The 20,221-nt window shown below is 35.9% G+C and overlaps 1 protein-coding gene and 2 pseudogenes across 3 annotated transcripts; 1 reads left to right on the top strand and 2 right to left on the bottom strand.

Moving 5' to 3' along the window:
- Window positions 1-244: 244 nt before the first annotated feature.
- AT1G41930 lies at window positions 245-10,527 on the bottom strand (annotated as a pseudogene; the record flags this gene model as incomplete). Its single annotated transcript has 1 exon — window positions 245-10,527.
- Window positions 10,528-11,450: 923 nt separating this feature from the next.
- Window positions 11,451-14,960, top strand: AT1G41920 (General transcription factor 2-related zinc finger protein; the record flags this gene model as incomplete). The annotated part of the gene is made up of 5 exons (NM_103414.1): window positions 11,451-11,464; window positions 11,887-12,043; window positions 13,030-13,085; window positions 13,391-13,455; window positions 13,762-14,960. 5 exons carry the CDS (start codon window positions 11,451-11,453, stop codon window positions 14,958-14,960), a joined length of 1,491 nt encoding a protein of 496 aa, NP_174954.1.
- Window positions 14,961-15,864: 904 nt separating this feature from the next.
- AT1G41910 lies at window positions 15,865-18,385 on the bottom strand (annotated as a pseudogene; the record flags this gene model as incomplete). The annotated part of the gene is made up of 1 exon: window positions 15,865-18,385.
- Between the last annotated feature and the right edge of the window lie 1,836 nt (window positions 18,386-20,221).

Below are 20,221 nucleotides of genomic sequence, written 5' to 3'. Positions count from 1 at the left end.
CATAATTCCTATCAAAATTTTGACTCAATAAAACGACTCAAAAAGAAAAATAAAAATAAGAATAAGACTCAAGAAAGAAAAACATAGTAAGTAAGCGCCTCCCCCAGACTTAAACGACAGTGTCCCTAGTGGCATTCAAATCACGAGTAAGCGAGAAAAAGAAAAAAAAAACAGAAAATAAAAGAAAAATAAAGAAAAATAAACCATACTAGTGGGTTGCCTTCCACTAAGCACTTGTTTATAGTCAATAGCTTGACTTTGATGGAGTATGGGGATCAGGTGGATCAGATGGTGGCAGCAAATATCGCGGAGAAGGACCTCTCATCATCCATGTTGGCATATAAGCAGTTAGCACGTGAAGTTTATCTAGGAAGAGAGGAGCATCAGCAGGGTGGGACTCATGTATGGGTGGAATACTCCTTTTTCCTGCACAATCATGAAAAGAAAGAACAAGAGCTCAACGAGAAACTCGTGGCTTGCTTAACCGTAAAATAGTATTTGAAAATTTTAAGGTCTTATTGATAAAATCAGGAGGTTTAGGAGGAGGAGATGAGTAACTTAGCCGTTTAGGAGGTGGATGAAGTATGAGAGGTGCAGTGGGTGACGTGACAGTAGAACCTGGACTTATAGCTGTGATCCCAGATGGAAAAATAGCTATCGGAGATGATTCTGCTTTAACCAGTGATGGGTGTCGATCGACACTAGTAGTTGTGTCGATCGATACACGTGCAACAACTCGTCTTCCCTTAGCCTATCGACAAGTCAGCTTTGAAATCTGTTCTAAGACGATAATTGTCTTCCTTTTGTCTCCCTGATTCTGTGGAGCCTTGCAACGCCCCTCCTGAATCCCTTGCATATACTGTTGAGGCGATGGACAAAGAATTCCAGGCGTGTAGACTAGTTCATCAACATGTGGAAAGTCAAGGCTAAGTGGTGCAGTTTGCGTCCAATATCGATCGACACTAGGTGAGTGTCGGTCGACACTACTATATGGTATTGATCCTGCTCTGCCAATCTCGATTGATTCTGCTCCATCAAGCGTCGACACTTCCTGAGGTTGGTACTGATGTCGATCGACACCCAGGTAGTGTCGGTCGACACTATCAATGTGTGTCGAGCGACTCTAGAGATCAGTGTCGAGCCTGGTCGATTTTGCTTCGTCACAGCTTGATGTCTCGTATATATGCCATGGTGTCGATCGACACTATCTCTTCAACTTCAAAATCGCCACTCTCGTCAATCTTCACTAACTCATACTCACTTTCCATTGAAGCAGCATGCCAAGATGTAGTGAGGCTCCTCTTATTCCATCTAGAGATAGGTTTCTCTAAGATCCTCTGTTGACCTTCCAGAATCTGTTCCAGCAATGATTCTATCTTGCTTCTAGGTGCTGGTGGAGTGGGGCTTGGTAAGAAGCAAGATCATAGTTCCTTGTGAAGCTGAAACTATTGCTATTCTGAAGTGGTTGCTGGAACTGAGAATTCTCAGTGTAGCTGGTTGGACCATTCCCATAGGAAACTCTGTAGCCTTGTTGGTGATCAAATCTCTGATTCGGAAAATCTCTGCTACGAACATAATCGACATCCTCCGTAAGTTTATTGTAGACCGCGTTAAGCTTAGCCATGATCCCTGCAATCTTATTCTCGTTCATGTTTCTCGTTTGGTCTTGGTTCTATGATTAGACAAACACCTGAAACACACAAGAAAAAGAAAAGAGAAAAACTAAGTAAAATCAAAAAAGAAACCAAAAATAAAAGCTTAGACAAAATCCTAATCCTAATCTAATGGTGAATCATAGAGAACTTCGGCAACGGCGCCAACTTTGATATATATCAAATTGCCTTAAGACCACTCTCTCAAATAAGAGATCGATTGTAGCACTTAAGGGTCGAATTCTACAAAGCTCTCAAATCACACAATAGACCAAGGTTTTGAATTAAGATAAGTAAGATAGTAATGAAAATAAAAAGAAACAAAAGGAAGCAATAGCAGATTGTGACTTTGTGAGGTTGTAAGACAAGAAAGTAAAAACGTTAGGCTTAGGGTATTCTCAGGAAACAATTGGTTTGTAGATCTAATAATAGCTAGGTTGTTATCTAACTATTCTTAAATTCCAACTCTAATTATGGAATAACCAGTGGTGTTCCGGGAAACTCCCTATGCCTATAGCTAAGAAAAACCGGAGAAGCCGAGAGAGCTTTAACCTAAACATGCATTCTAAAAAAGTTCAATTGTTCACCTTAGTAGATAGGCCGATTCTTATTACACACCTATAAACTAGGCTCATCAAATAATAGATCCAACTACAGATACCTATGGTGGGCATAAAAATGGTCTGGATTCAAGTTCTAGGTGATCAATCTAGATCTAGTATTAAGAACAATTAAAGATGAAGAATTCTACAGATAACCTAACAAAGGGGGATCTACTAAACAATATGAATCCCTAATGAGAAACCCTACACCTAACAAGTGGATAACTCAGACATGATCAAAGAAACACAAATCACAGTCTGAATAAGAAATCAATAATAGCAAGAGAAAGAGTAAAGAAGATCTTTTCCAAAGACAGTCTCCACATGGTTTTACGCCCTAAGTACAAAAGAGATGAGCAGAATAGTCTCTCCAAGCTTAGGTCTAAACAATGACCTTTAAAACTATATATATGACCTAAAATACGTGATGTGCCGTCTTTAGAAATAAGAGAAAGTTTTGGGCCGCATTTGAAAATCTTCAAAACATCAATAAGTTGCGTCTTCGAATTGCCGTCAGGTATTGGTGTCGCTCGACAACAGGGGTGGTGCCTTTCGACACCTACGTGTATTTTAGTTTCCGGATTTCTTCAGCAGTATAAATTCTCTGTTTTCCTACAGAATGCTCTATTATCTCCAAATAAATCCCAAACATGTAAAGACCTGAAAATGACAAGAAAAGACTCTAGAAATAACATATAGACTCGAAAAGCTATACCTAAATCATAGTTAAAACAGTAAAAATAGGGATATATTGACTAGCATTAAGAACAACCAAAGATGAAGAATCCTACAGATAACCTAGCAAGGAGAACTCTACTAAATCATTTATATCCATAATGAGAAACCCTAAACCTAACAAGAAGACTACTCAAACATGATCATAGAAGAACAAAACATGTTTGAGTAAGAAATCAATAATGAATATAAGAAGAGAATAGAGTAAGAAATATCTTCTCTAAAGGGAGTCTCCACAAGGTTTTGCTCCCAAGTACAAAAAAAAGAGGAGAATAGCCTCTCCAAAGCTTAGGTATAAACAATGACCTTTAAAACTATATATATATATATATATATATATATATATATATATATATATATATATATATATATAACCTAAAACGTGATGGGTCTTCTTTAGATATAAGGAAAAATTCTGGACCAAATTTGGAAATCTTCAAAACTTCAATAAGTTGCATCTTTGAATTGCCATCAGGTATTGGTGTCGCTCGACACTAGAGGTGGTGTTGTTCGACACCTACGCAATTTTTACTCTCTGAATTTCTTCCGCAGCATAAATTCTCTGTTTTCCTCGAGAATGCTCCATTATCTCCAAATGAATCCTAAACATGTAAAGACATGAAAAGAACTAACAAAGACTCTAGAAATAACAAATAGACTCTAAAACTAATACCTAAATCATAGCTAAAACCAGTAAAAAATAGGGATATATCAACTCCAATACTTAGCTTTTGCTTGTCCTCAAGCAAAACAAAAAAGCCAAACCCGTGGAAGAGGTTTGAAAACACAGGAACTCCCAACATTCTCTAGCCTATTGCCTTGATCATCCTAACAAAATCCATATGCCTAGCAGTTCTATTCAAATCATAACCAACATGTACTTTTGTGCAAGCTTACACAACATTCTAGATTCCATACCTATGTTCTGAAACTATATCCACCAGGCTTTCATCGATGGGTCTCATCAAGGAAATCGATCATTCTTTATATTTTTCTTTTGGCATTCTTTCTCTCCCCCATACTTATTATTTTTAAATTATAAACAAAGGGGAACTAGCATACTGCATTGACACCCTCGACATATTTCCAACCTTTGTAATTGATTATTCCTAATAATGTATAATAATGGGGTCATAGGAAACATTCCTACCCCTATACACTACCGAAAATCATATCAATTTCTTGTTTTTGTTTTTTTATAAGTGGAGAGGAATACTTTTCTTTTTTTACATTGGTCTCAATATCAATTATAAATAAAGAATCAAGTTCTATAAACAGTAACCGTTTTGATGAGCTAAAAGGAAGAGTAGTGAGATTAGCTCTAGCCTAAATGGATTGTGTTGGAAACCAGGATATCTTCAAGTCTGTTGGTTTGCCATCTGAATTTTCCAATAGTCGGATTGAGTCGAACCTACAACATTAATCAACCAGGAAATAATCGAAAGAATAAAGATCATAATTTCAAACAAAATTTTGACTCAATAAAACGACTCAAAAAGAAGTAAAATAAGAGTAAGAATAAAACTCAAAAAGAAAAACGTAGTTAGTAAGCGCCTCCCACAGAGTTAAATGTCACTGTCCCCAGTGGCATTCAAATCCGAAGTATGCGAGAAAAATAAAAGAAAAACGTAAAATAAAAGAAAAAGAAAAAAAAAACCATACCAGTGGGTTACCTCTCACTAAGCGCTTGTTTAGAGTCAATAGCTTGACTATGATGGAGTTTGGGAATCAGGTGGATCAGATGGTGGAAGTAAATCGTAGAACCTCGCATCATCCAAGGTGGCGTATAAGCAGTCGGTGTGTGAGGTCTACCAAGGAAGTGTGGAACATCAGCAAGGCAGGACAAAGGTATGGGTGGTCTACTCCTTTTACCTGCACAATTATCAAAAGCAAGAAAAAGCGCTCGACGAAAAACTCGTGGCTTGCACGCTTTACCATAAAACAGTTTTTGGAAATTTCAAAGTCTTATTGATGATATCTGGAGGTTTAGGAGGAGGAGATGAGTACCTTTGCTGTTTCGGAGGTGGATCAAGGAGTAAGGGTGCAGTGGTTGACGTGACTGTAATGCCTGGAGTATCAGCAGTAATTTCAACACGAAAACAAGCTCTAATAAGGAACTCTATCTCAGCCTGTGTGGGGTGTCGATCGACATCCCCAATGTGATTAATAAATAATAGATAAACTCCAAGCAAGCTTTTTATTGCTTCTCAAAGCTTTGATGGTGTAGCCAAAGTCTGTATGAGTTTTTGGCTTTGTATCTTCTAACAAGGAAACACTACTTTAGCTTTTGGGAACCGATTGCGGTTCTACTTCTTATACTCAATCATACACATGAAATCTTGTCACATTTGACTCCAAAACACTAACTAAGCTTCTTATTGCTTCTGAAAGCTTTGATGGTGTAGACGGAGTCCGTATAAGTCTTTGGATTTGCATCTTTTAACAAGTTAACACTACTTTAACTTGTAGGACCGGTTGCGGTTCTAGTTCTTATACTCTATCATAAACATGACATCTAGTCATATTTGACTCCAAAACACTAACAAACCTTCTTATTGTTTCTCAAAGGTTTGATGGTTTAGCCGATGTCCGTATGAGTCTTTGCCTTTGTATCTTCTAAAAAGGAAACACTACTTTAGCTTTTGGGAACCGATTGCGGTTCTACTTCTTATACTTAATCATACACATGACATCTAGTCATATTTGACTCCAAAACAGTAACCAAGCTTCTTATTGCTTCTCAAAGCTTTGATAGTGTAGCCGAAGTCTGTATGAGTCTTTGGCTTTGTATTTTCTAATAAAGAAATACTGCTTTAGCTTTTGCGAACCAGTTGTGGTTCTAGTTCTTATACTCAATCAGAAACATGACATCTAGTCATATTTGACTCCAAAACACTTACCAATTTTCTTATTGTATCTCAAAGGTTTGATGGTTTAGCCGATGTCCGTATGAGTCATTGGCTTTGTATCTTCTAACAAGGAAACACTACTTTAGCTTCTGGGAACCGTTGCCACTACAACAAATGTTGTCATGATTAGCACGGAAAATTTGCTAGTATACACATAACATAGCGAATTCACAAATGCTATGACATCGACAATCATCATAGGGGTAACCCATATAATAGTCTTATTTTAACAGCTACAAAATTGACTAATTCTATAACGAACCTACAACGCTATTACATATTCTCATATAGCACCACATGTGTTGCTATCGTATGACATGATAACATAGCTCTTCTATATTGTAGTAATATATATTTGTGTAGCGTGATATTTGTTGCTATCATACATGTTTATACTATAGGTCTTGAAAAAATGTTATGTATTATTTAATTCTGACATTTACATATGCTATACTACAATATTTGACAACTAATATTTTAGTGCTATGATAGAACTAGATATGCTATGATAGAACTATAGATCAATTCTTTTTTTGCTATTGTATGTATTTTCATATAGCTATTATATGTGTTTTCTTGTTTTCTGATACAAATTAATAAAGCCATACAATCCTGAACATATAGAAATAAAAATCATCTCACATAAAGTCTGATTCCAAATCTATAAGAGTAAAAGTTTACATAATCATTCTAATCCAAAATAACGTAACACAAATTCTAATCCAAAATAACATAACACAATTTCTAACCCAAAATAACATAATACAAGGGGAAAGTTATTAGGGTGACCCATATTTCATTCATAATAACCAAAAAGGAATGCTAAAAATATGAGTTATATGGGTAATAATTATGTCTAAAATGTCCTTATTTTCCTTTACAGAAAAACAATATTACAGAAATGCCATGACTATTTGATTCCAGCATGGTAATAAAACTACATTTAAATACGAAACTGCCATCGTCGTTTTTGCTAAATCTATGGCTCTTGTTGTGACAGATTTGTTTTCGATCACAGATTTTTTGGTCAACCACAGATTTTTTACAACATACTTGTTTTGTACCACAGACTTTACTTGATTAAGTTACGACAGATTTTTATTTTTTCGTAGATTTGTTTATCGTGACAGATTTGTTTCATATAGTCTCCACAGATTTTTCTAAAATTTCAAAATTTAGAATGTTGAAACCAAATCTGTCACTGATTTATTTTCCATACCGCAAATTTTTCTTTATGGTGGCAGCAGATTTTCTATTTGTAACCAAAAATCTGTTGTGTTATAACAGATTTGTTAACCCGGAAAAATGTTTTATAGTCATGACAGAGTTGGTTTGTGTAATCACAGATTTAATTAACTTGTTAACAAATCTGGTGTTTTACAACAAACTTTTGTTAAAAAATAAAATTACTAGACAGTCATATAGTGATAACAGATTTGTGTTTAGTGATGACTGTTTTGTTTTTCAGTGTCAAAGCATAACAGATTTACTCATGTCAATGTTATGGCCGATTTGTTTATGACTAGAATAACCTTTTTAGTAATAACAGATTTTTTGTTGGCAGATTTGCTTTTAAAATTTCGAAATTTTTTGTTACATGAGATTTATTTGCTAGCCCTCAAGTAATAACAGACTTTTATTAGCGTTTACAAATTTTTACAAAATATTGTCATATTTGACGTTTAATGCATTACATATCCAATTACGAGTCAAGCTTGGAAACAGCTAACAAGCTACTCTCTCTGATCCTAATAATATCATTTGCCGTCGTACAAGACAAAGACTTGCAAACGTCACGACGCTTAGAAGAATGTTTAATACAAACACAACTTCTAACTTAATAATTCAGATAATAAAACTTAATTAAATTCAACAGTTTGATGTTAGTTTTAATGAGCTTGTTGGTCCGTTTCCGGAGATTGTTGGTGGTATGGTGGAAGTTGGGCAGTTGAATGTTGCTCATAATTTGTTATCTGGGAAGATTCCGGCGTCAACTTCCAAAGCTTGAGAATTTCACTTATAGTTATAGTTTCGATTAGAAATCAAAGAAGAAGGAGAATGCAAGGAAGAAGGTTAAATAAGAACTGAATCGAGAAAATAAAACGTAATGAGAGTTTACTTGTTTTGTTTTGTTATTTTTATATTTGTTTATTTATTTTAATTAATAATTTGTTTTTTTTGTTGTTTTTTGTTAAAAGTATGGTTTTTTTATTGATTAAGGTTAATTAGTCTTTTAACTTAAAATATGAGTCATTATAGTTAACCATCAATTGAGAGAGTCATAATAGTTATTTATGTTAAGATTAGAGTTAGTCTGAGCAAATCTTTCTAATAGGATTCATAAGTTGTTGATTAGCTTAATTAGTTTTAAACTTAATTAAAACTAGCTAACATGGAACAAAGTTACTTCATTCCCCCTCCAAGAAGCAATATTATATCAGATTTGTGATATCAGCAACAGATCGATTAGAAAGCACAAGCAAAACCATATACATACCTTAGTTTCTTAAACTGATCAAAAGATGACCAACTTATCCATTGGCCATACTCGATTTCATCTGATGGCCTCCAAACCGCTGCGTCATCTTTCTTCACTATATCAACCATACTCTAGCTGCATGTGAACCCAAGCGAACACATTGGACCTTAACTTCTAGGTCGAGTGAATGCACACGTCCTTCAGCGACAACTTGCTTCCTTCCACTAATATCCATCAACTTGCATTTTTTATTTTCTTTGATGACCTAAGCTCCCATTTTACGCTGTCATGATTATAATACAAGTCAGAGAGATATAAAAATCAGAATCACCTGCATAAGTATACTATAAAAGACTTACCGGAGATCTTTGAGGAGGGGATATTAGCATAGATCGCTGACTTTTCTTGACAGGAGATTTTGGACCAGATGATTTCTGACTTACTACAGCAGATTTTTGACTTGTTTCCAAAGATTTTTGAGCTGATGCTGTAGATTTTCCTTCTGAAGATTGCTGAGTTGATGCAGCTTTCTAAATAGGAGATTCCTGACCTGTTGCATCTTTTGTGTTTTCAAAGACAACTTTGTTCACAGGCCATGATACAAAAGATAATAGACAATCCTCAAGGTATGTTACATCAATAGTAGGTGTCCAGATAAATGTATCAGGTTGATGTACCACATCTACAAATATCTTCACTGCATTTGGTCTGAGAGGTATCCCATTTACTAAGGTATCACGATCTTGTGTCTGCCAACGTCTTTCAGCAACATCCACGTCATCTGAAGACAAATCCAGTAGCTTGCATTTGTTCATCGCTGAATAAGTCCTTTGGCTTTGTCAAACACATTCATAGAACATGTTAATACTTCCATATATACATTATTATACTCATGAAGATGAATCATAAACTTTACCTCTTCTGCAATGTCTCCTGGTTGTTGCTCATATATTAGGTTAACATACTTAGAGGCAGGCCACGCAATCATCTTACCGATAACAGATTCAATTGTGCATATGTTAAGCACAGGTCTCCAAAGATATGTGTCTGGTACCATAGCAGTGTCAACCAACACTTTGACATCAGATGGGCCTAACCGACAATCATTCACTAAGTCATCTGGATCAGAAGTTATTATACGCCCCTCAACAACAGTTGCATCACCATTACCAGTCCAATCAATCAAGATACACTTAGGTTGTGATCTTTTGTTAACGCTCTATAAAATTAATAAAGACTAATTACTAAGGCATTCCTCAAACAAATAAAACATGGATTTGATATCAATTACAAACTTACTCTAGCAGCTGAGTTTGAAGCAGCATCAGGCTATTGTCTCTGTTACAAAAATAAACCAAAGTCAAATCTAGTGTTATAATGCATCAAGTTAAAGTATAATTAAAGAAGTGTCTAACTTGGTTCTTTATTTTGTCAATTACATCTTGTAACTCATTGACCTTTAACTGGAGATGAGCTTGCTTTGCTTCCGTTTCAGCCATACACTTGTTTTTCATTTGGAAACATGCTAATTTGGTCTTATTCATGTTTCGACCCATTGCCCTCATTCGACCAGGATTGTCAGGTCCAAGTAGTTGGCTAAGTGAATCTTGGCCTTCAAAACAAGCAGATGATGGCGTATCACTTTTGACAATCTCTGATGCCTCTCTCTATCAAGTACAAGATACGGATTCACATGTTATGATCTAATTCTAGCAATGAAAATAATAGTACAAGATCTTGTAACTCACAATCTTTTCAGCCGCATTTTATTTCACTAGTGTACCATCTTTTCTAGTACGTGACTTGATCCACACCTGAAGCCTTGACATTTAACTGGGATTTGGACTCTCCTTTTTCTAATTCAGACCAAAAAAAGTTTACAAATAGCTAGTAAGTATTCAAAAGTAGTGACTGAGTTTAAACATGTAACATAATTGTAGTATGATTACCATATCTTCTGCTAGTCTAACCATTCCTCTACGGCTAGTGGTGTGAGGAATCTGTTTGCTCCTTATAGTAAATAAACTTAGTTAATTACAAATGATTACCTTAAACTCTTTGCTAGTTTTGAGCTTGACTAGCTTACGCCACTCAAATGGAGAAACATTCTTAGGTCGCAGCTTCATCCTCAATTGGTTAGTCTAGGCTTTTACTAGCCGAGATTTCCAAGACCATGAAGAAAAGCAATCACGTATATATCATCATCACATGGTTCTCATATCCTGGCAACATTTCGATATTGATATAATATTCCGTTAGCCAACAAGAATCTCAATATCTTACATTATACCCTAACATCTACGTTTGATTTGAAACTGACTTTGAGATGGTTACGTATGCTTCAAGCACTACAACAAATATGGACATTCTTATCACGAGAAAAATGCTATAATATGTCTTTAATAGCTTTTCATGAACGCTATTTTAGGACACTGTTATTATCAGGAGCGGACCCACAACAAGAGAGGGTTGGGCACGTGCCCTACACTCTTTAAAAAAAAATAAAAATTCCTTTATATAATTAATTCATTTGCTGGAATATCTGTTGGGCCTAACGTGAAGTACCCTACTCTAATGTTCAACTCAATTCAATTAAAACAAATATAATATTTTAGCCCAAAATAATTAAACAAAAAAGCCCATAAAAATATGGCTCTGCCCTAAAAAAAGAAGTCATAACCTAGCTTTTGTGATTAAACTTCACGAGGGAAACATTATTGACATTGATACACCTAGCTTTTTTTCTTTCGTCAATTAAATTTTAAAAAATTATTCTCTTTATTGGTTTCTTCTCAATTTGGAATCATTCAGTCGCAAATGTCTAAAGTAAGTAATTTTAGTGATTATTTTATGATTGATTAATACTAAAATTGTAGTAGATGATTCAAATCATTCGTATGTTTTTTTTTGTAATTAGATCAAAATTTCTAATCTAAATTTGGTTTCTAATATATTTATTAGGGAGGAATTCATAGATATTACAAAAGAAAGTTGGAACCAACGCCTGAAGAAAATTTGGAAGATTTGCTTTCAGACCCTGCAGATAGGAAAAAACCTTCGGACTATCATCCAAATGAAAGAGATAAGGTAAGACGCAAATATCTGATTAAAGGTCCTTGTCAACCTCGCGGGCATGATTTTCCTAAAACACTATCAGGAAAAAAATTGAGACGATTCAATCTAGAGTGGTTTGATCTCTATGGCAATTGGTTGGAATACAGTGTGAAAAAAGACAAAGCTTGTTGTTTGGTTTGCTACTTGTTTAAAGATTACACAGAAAATAAAGGTGAAAGTGATACGTTTGTGACGAAAGGTTTCGATACTTGGAAAAATCCTCAGAGTTTACGTGAGCACGTGGGATTGGTGAATAACTTTCACAACAATGCATTAAAAAGGGCTGATTGTTTGATGAGGCCAGGTCAATCAATTGTTCATGCTTTTCATAAGCAAGATGAAATAGTCAAAAATGAATACAGAATCAGATTGAATGCTTCAATTGATTGTTGTAGATATTTAGTACGACAAAGATTACCTTTTCGAGGTCACGATGAGTCAGATGAATCAGCTAATAGGGGAAATTTCTTAGAGCTTGTGAAATATACAGTAGGGCAGAATGAGGTTATAAGCAAAGTTGTGTTGGAGAATGCTCCAAAAAACAATCAGATGGTATGTCCCAAAATTCAGAAAGACATCGTACATTGCTTTGCGGAGGAAGTTATTGAATCTATAATTCAAGAAGTTGATCATGATGTATATTGCTTGTTGGTGGATGATAAGTGTGTATTTTGCATGTTTTGAGCATCCATTTTTCATCATTTTAGCATTATATTATCACTGTTTTATACCATTCACATCATTTGTCATCACTTTGCATGTTTAGGATAGTTTTGCATGCATGTTGCATATTTGTGTTGTTTTCAGGTGATTTGGAGCTGTCCACGAGCTAACTGGAAGAAGCGGACCTGATCATGACAAACCACTCGACCCAGAGGTCGAGTAGGAGCTTCAAGATCTCAAGAGACCACTCGACCCCCAGGCCAAGTAGAAGACAAAACCACTCGACCACATCACTCGACCCCCAGGTCGAGTGACTTCCTCTCCATCTTCTGACAACCACTCGATCACGTCACTCGATCACGTCACTCCAGCTACTCACTCGACCTCCCACTCGACCACATGGGTCGAGTACAGTTCTTAATCCGTCCCAATACTTCGTCGTTTTGAGTATTAGGGTTTCAGAATATTTGGCTATAAGTAGCATGTACTTCACATTTTCGCAAACAAGAAGTTTTTATCTAGTTTTATTCCGCAGACCTTGTGTTCTAGACCTTTTGTAATCCGGATTTCTCTTTATCTATTCAGTATTCAGTATTCAGCTTTTGTTCTTGATTTCGTTTACTGTTGTTCATTCTATTATCATCCTGCTGTTACACTGTTGTTATCATGTTTTCAACCTGTTCAACGTTTATGCTTACTGTTATGATGTCTGAGTAGTGAATAGGTTTCTGAGGATGGGTTAGAGTAGTGTAGAATTCTAAGTATGCTAGGTGATTGAGTATTTGTTGATAGATCCCTTCTGAATTAGTTGTTCTTAATGCCTATTGCTTTCTGATCAACTAAAATTTGAGCCCAGACATTTCCGCGCTCAAAAGGTGTTCGATGAAATGTCTGAACCACTAATTCCAGAGACTCGTGACCCTGTACCAAGGTATTGGTTGCAAAGAGCGTTTTGGCTTTAACTTGTTGATTCGTAATGCCTGTTAGGTTAGCTCTCGTCAATGGTGATTGAGTCTGGGACTAGGTTAACTTGAGAGTCTCTGTTGCGGTGGCACTTAGATTTGGTTAATGAACTTGTTGTCTAAAGTTAATTTATTGAGCATGTCAATCACCTGTAAACTGAGAAAACGAAACTACTCGATTACCCCATCCTCGGGAATTCTTTATCTGATTGAATTATTTGTTTACTCTATTGTTGTTTACTGCATCTTGTTATCTATCGCTTAATTTCTGCAGTTCTTTCTTGTTACTCGACCTCATACTCGACTACCCAGTTGTCTGGCAACAGACTGTGCAGTCGAGTATCCGTGTTTTATTTTCTGTCTGTTACTCGATCTGTCACTCGACCTCACCCAGTGCTCTGCAAAGAGCTGTGTTGGTCGAGTGTTTCACTGTTTCTGTTTGATTTTCTGTTTTCTGCATGTTCACTTAGGACTGCTAGAACACACCAAAACCTGTTATTGCTTGGCTTGACTTAGTGACTTCTGATCACATCTTGATTGTTAGCATAACACCCATTTGGATTGACAACCTTCAATACTACAACGACATGATAGTGTTTTAGGTTTAATTGATTAAAAACCTATTATCAGTGGATAAATCTGCAGATGTTTCTGATAAAGAACAAATGGCAGTGGTTTTTCGTTTTGTTGATAAACATGGGACGGTGAAAGAAAGATTCATTGGTCTTATCCATGTTAAAGAAACATCTTCTGCATCTCTGAAATGTGCTATTGATTCATTGTTTGCTAAACGTGGATTGAGTATGAAACAGTTAAGAGGACAAGGCTATGATGGAGCAAACAATATGAAAGGTGAATTCAATTGGTTGAGATCTCTGATTTTAAGAGAGAATAGTTCTGCTTATTACATCCATTGTTTTGCTCATCAGCTTCAGTTAGTGGTCGTGGCAGTTGCTAAAAAACAATTTGAAGTTGGAGATTTCTTTGATATGATTTCTGCCTTGCTAAATGTGGTTGGAGCTTCTTGTAAGGGAAAAGATAGGATTCGAGAAGAATATCTAAAAGAGATAGAGGAAGGAATCAATCAAGGTGAAATTAAGACAGGAAAGGGATTGAATCAAGAGCTTTCATTACAGAGACCTGGTAATACTCGTTGGGGTACTCATTACACAACATTACACCGATTAGCTCATTTATTCTCTGTTATCATTAAACTGCTTGAGTTTGTTGAAGAGGAGGGAACTGATAGTACCAAAAGACGACAAGCTAATGGTCTTCTCAAGTACTTTAATACTTTTGACTTTGCGTTCTACTTACAGTTGATGTTGCTTCTTCTTGGACTCACAAATAGTTTATCAGTGGCTCTACAAAAGAAAGACCAAGACATTTTGAATCCTATGTCACTAGTGAAATCTACCAAGCAACAATTATGCAAGCTCAGAGATGATGGATGGGATTCTTTGGTTAATGAAGTTTTTTCTTTTTGTAAGAAGCATGACATTGAGTTGGTTATTATGGATGGAGAATTTGTTAATCCAAGAAACCCAAGAAAAAGAAGCAACATGACCAACTTCCATCATTATCAAGTGGAGTGTTTTTACACTATATTAGATATGCAAATTCAAGAGTTTAATGATCGTTTCGATGAGGTAAACACTGAATTACTTAGTTGTGTTGCTTCTTTAAGCCCTATTGATTCGTTTCATGAGTTTGATCAGTTGAAAGTTCTGAGATTGTCTGAGTTTTATCCACAAGATTTTACTCATGTCGATCGGAGATCACTCGAGCATCAGCTTGGTCTTTACATTGACAATATTCGAGAAGATGAAAGATTTGCTAATTAGAAAAGTCTAGGAGATCTTGCTCGCGTTATGATCGAGACAAAGAAATATCTTTCGTATCCTCTGGTTTATCGACTTTTGAAGCTAGTTTTGACTTTACCTATAGCCACTGCTACTGTTGAAAGATGCTTCTCTGCAATGAAGATTGTGAAGACTACATTGCGCAACCGTATAGGTGATCAGTTTCTAAACGATTGTCTAGTTTGTTTTGTTGAAAGAAAATTATTTGATAAAGTGACAAATGAGATAGTGATCAAAAGATTTCAGAGTATGGAAAAACGTAGGATAACTTTATAGACTTTTTTTTTAAGAAACTATTTTTGTATTAGTATTTTTTATTTAATTTTATTTTTAATTATATTGTGCCCGAGGTTAAAATAATTCTTAGATCCGCCACTAGTTATTATAGGTACCCCACATACAGTAGCGTGAGTTTAGTATGCTATGTTATAGTTTTATAACATAGCTATAAAGAACAGTTGTATTACCACGTTTAATTTTCTTAAAAAAATTATATAGTATTTGATTTTTCATGCTATGTTATATATCTCTAATATAGCTGTTGCGAAATGTTATTTTATCTTGGTTTGCCTTTTTTCAATTGGAAAATAATTAGTCAAATTATGTGCTATGTTATGCTCTTATATCAATTTATAAGCTACGATAGATGATTAAAACATAGCATTAGTCATATGTTAAATATTCTATTACTTGTATTCTTATAGCATTTTCTGAGATGTGATTATAGTACACATAACCTGCTTTATAAAATCTCATACATTGACCATTGATTAAACATAAGTTTAGATCCAAAATACATAAGAAAAGTCTCAAGCACAAAATAAAGCAATACATGAGCTAAGTGCATAAGTTCAGGTACGTAGCATTACACAAGAAAACCATCAGTTTAAGACATAATGACCTTGTTCTCTGGCCAAGCAATACAGGAGTTAAGTGAATCTTTCATAATCTCTATCTCATCTGATGGCCTCCAAACTTTTACATTGCCCACCTTCACAATATCTATCCACACTTTAACTGCATTAAAACCTAAGGGAGTGTGGTGAACCTTATGTGCTGGATCATTTGTTGCCCATCGTCCTTCAGCCACAACTTTATTCTTTCCAGTTAAATCCATCAACTTGCACTTCTTATTCTCCTTGGAAATAATTTTGTTAATGCCCTGCCATGTTTACAATATAAACCATCAGTCATCATAATTAACAAAAACAACTTCAAGTAACATATGAAAGCACTTACTGGAGACTTCCTGAGAGGAGACTGTGCTGGTAAAGTATTCCTTATTGGAGAACTTGGACCTGTTGCATCATCAATAGGAGATTCAGAACCAGATGCAGACTTAGAAGACATAGCTGCAGATTTGGACTCTGACGCAGCCTTTGAAGCTGTTGCTGAAGTTTTGGACCCGTCTGCAGACTTCGAAGTTGTGGCTGCAGACTTAGCCTTCGATGCAGACCTAGAAACTTCTGATGTAGAATTATGACCGGTTGGAAATGAGGGATTTTCAAAATCAACTTTGCTCAGGGGCCAGGATACAAAAGCCATCAAACAGTCCTCAAGATATGACATTTCAGCTGTAGGTCTCCATAGTGATGTATCAGGCTGCTTTACTGAATCCACAAATACTTTAACTGCTTTTGGTCCAAGAGGAAGTCCATTAACCAATGCACTTGGTTCTTGTGTCTCCCAACGCCCCTCTGCAACAATGACTTCAGCATTCTTCAAATCCAGTAGTTTACATTTGTTTCCTTTTAGACCCTATCAAACACAATCAGTAAACAAATCCAATACAAATAATCAGCATGATACACAGGGGAAATACATTGATAACACAGTGCAACAAATTTAAATTACCAAAGGTGCAATGTCTTCAATTTGGATGTCTGTGTCTAGAAGTTTACACTTATCAGCTGGCAATGCGATTATATGTCCAACAGCTTTTTTCATATTAAAGATCTTGTGTGCAGGTCTCCATAGAAATGCATCTGGTTGATATGCAGTTTCAACTAACACTTTTAGGTCCGTAGGGCATAGACGGCAGTCATCACTATGTCATCAGGATCTGAAGAAAGAATACGACCCTCACCAACATTTTCATCAGTCTCAGACCAATCAACAAACACACACTTACGATGTGAATTTCTGTTAACACTCTGCAAAAAATTATGAGAAAATAAGAGTTATAAACTTAAATAAGAAGAATCACATAGATGATATGAAAAGAATAAGGAATATGTTACTCTTGCAGCTGAGTTTTCACCCATTTCAGCTTCTGGCCTCTGTAACATAAACAAAACTAAAGTCAACTTATATAACTCTAACTGGTTGATGAATATTTTAAAACTCTTAAAGTATCTAACCTGATTCTTGATTCTAATAATTTCATCTTCCAAGTCATTGACCTGTTTTTTTAATTTCACTTGCCTCTCTTCCATTTCAGCCATACACTTGTTCTTCACTTGTAAACAAGCTAATTTAGTCTTACTCATGTCTCTCCCCATTACCCTCAGCCTACCAGGATTGTTAGGTCCTAAAAGCTTGGCGAGGTGATCTTCATCTGGATTTGTTGAAAATGTTGGAGGATCATTTCCAACAATTTCAGCTGCTTCTTGCTGGAAAACATGAAGACAGTGTCAGGTTTTACTAGTCGAAGACACACTCAATCAACAACTCTATTTATACTTACAATCTTTTCAGCTGCATTAGTATCTACTGGTGTACCATCCTTTTTGGTACGAGACTTGATCCAAACCTGTAGTCTTGTCACGCTGGAAGGATCTCTACTTTCAAGTTTCTGTACAAAAAACAACATTTGAGTGACTGTCACAACATACAAGCAATAGGCGTAGAATAATAAGCAACATAAATGAAGTAGATATCTTGCCATTTCTTCTGTTAGTCTGACAATCCCTTTACGGCTAGTGGTGTGAGGTATCTGTTTCTTTCTTCTTGCTTTATATGTATCACTCACAGCCTAACAATGAAACATGTTACTAATCCCCTTTTAAATACAAAACTTTATATTCACAAGTAATTACCTTGAATGCTGCACTGGTTTTGAGTTTGACAAACTTTTGCCACTCAACAGGATTAATATTAGTTGGTCTCAAATTCATCCTCTCTTGGTTATTTGCAACCAAATTAATAACCTTCACCCTGCGCGACTTGTGTGCTCTCCACATATTTCCCATCTGGTTTATCACAGATATACTTTGCCAATCTTCATCAAGCTCAAACCTTGAATGCATTCACGAACAATCACACCATAATTATAGAAGTACCAGATCAATTACAGTCAACTTTTTTAAAAAACTACTTGTTACCTGAACAGATTTCCACATAACTGTTTTCAGATCTCGAGTCACTTTCTTCCAGTTAACAATGTTGATAGGGACGTGTTCCATCACTCGATCACATCATCTCCATCATCAGACCACCACTCGACCTCGTCACTCAACCTGGAAGTCGAGTATCTTCTAACACCACTCGATCACATCACTCGACCCCAACGCCGAGTGACTTCATCCCATTGCCAGACCTCTACTCGACCTCATCACTCTACCTGGATGTCGAGTATCACCATCACCACCACTCGACTGCATACTCGATGACAAGCTTCAGAGCCTTCTTCATTCCGCACTCAACCAGACACTCGAGCACAAGGAAGAAAAGAAGACTCCAGCTATTCACTTGACCTCTCACTCGACCACGTGGGTCGAGTACAGTTCTTAACCCATCCCAATACTTCGTCGTTTTGAGTATTAGGGTTTCGGGATATTTGGCTATAAGTAGCATGTACTTCTCATTTTCGCAGACAAAAAGTTTTTATCTAGTTTTATTTCCGCAGACCTTGTGTTCTAGACTTTTTGTAATCCGGATTTCTCTTTATCTATTCAGTATTCAGTATTTAGTTTCTGTTCTTGAATTTCGTTTACTGTTGTTCACTCTGTTATCATCCTGCTGTTACATTGTTGTTATCATGTTTTCAATTCGTTCAACGTTTATGCTTTCTGTTATGATGTCTCAGTAGTGAATAGGTTTCTGAGGATGGGCTAGAGTAGTGTAGAATTCTCAGTATGCTAGGTGATTGAGTATTGGTTGATGGATCCCTTCTGGATTAGTTGTTCTTAATGCCTATTGCTTTCTGATCAACTGGAATTTGAGCCCAGACATTTCCGCGCCCAAAAGGTGTTCGATGAAATGTCTGAACCACTAATTCCAGAGATTCGTGACCCTGTACCAAGGTATTGGTTGCAGGGAGCGTTTTGGATTTAACTTGTTGATTCGTAATGCTTGTTAGGTTAGCTCTCGTCAATGGTGATTGAGTCTGGGACTAGGTTAGCTTGCGAGTCTCTGTTGCGGTGGCACTTAGATTTGGTTAATGAACTTGTTGTCTAGGGTTAATTTATTGAGCATGTCAATCACCTGTAAACCGAGGAAACGAAACTACTCAATTACCCCATCCTTAGGAATTCTTTATCTGATTGATTTTATTGTTTACTCTACTGTTGTGTACTGCATCCTGTAATTTGTTGCTTAGTTTCTGCAATTCTTTACTTTTACTCGACCTAATACTCGACCACCCAGTTGTCTGGCAACAGACTGTGCAGTCGAGTATCCCTGTTAGATTATCTGTCTGTTACTCGACCTGTCACTCGACCACACCCAGTGCTCTACACAGAGCTGTGTTGGTCGAGTGTTTTGCTGTTTATATTATAGTATTATTCGGCATTTACTATATAGCTAAATATTTATATGAATAAGACTAATGTTATTAAGTTACTATCATAAAGTTCAAAATTAAGTAGTGATTAACGAACCTTTCTCATACTCAATAGCTTGCTACATAAAGCTCTACAAACAACAAAATCACAAAATCAATCTATTAAATTCGTCGCACAAACACTGATAAATATTCTATATAGCAAAACATCTCTAGAGCTATGCATAAGAAATACCTTGGTATATGAGAATTCTGAGGGATCATTTGGACTGAGGCAAATTGTGGTTGTGGTAATTCTTATTTTAATATCTGTCCAGCTTCACCTTCGCCATCCTGTTTCATAGATTGACAATAGTGACATTAGATTCTTATACTAAGAAACAATGCTTAAGAATAAAGATTAAAATGAAAAATATTAAAAATTATTCAAATGAATGTATAAGAAGAGTGATAGACTTACTTGGTTTGTTGAATTGATGGAGAGAAAAAGAGAAACAACTTTCATCAAACTCGATACATA

This window comes from Arabidopsis thaliana (assembly GCF_000001735.4).
Source record: "Arabidopsis thaliana chromosome 1 sequence".
Lineage (NCBI taxonomy): Eukaryota > Viridiplantae > Streptophyta > Magnoliopsida > Brassicales > Brassicaceae > Arabidopsis > Arabidopsis thaliana.
Note: the sequence above shows the minus strand (reverse complement) of the source record. Positions and strands in the feature narration are given on the sequence as shown.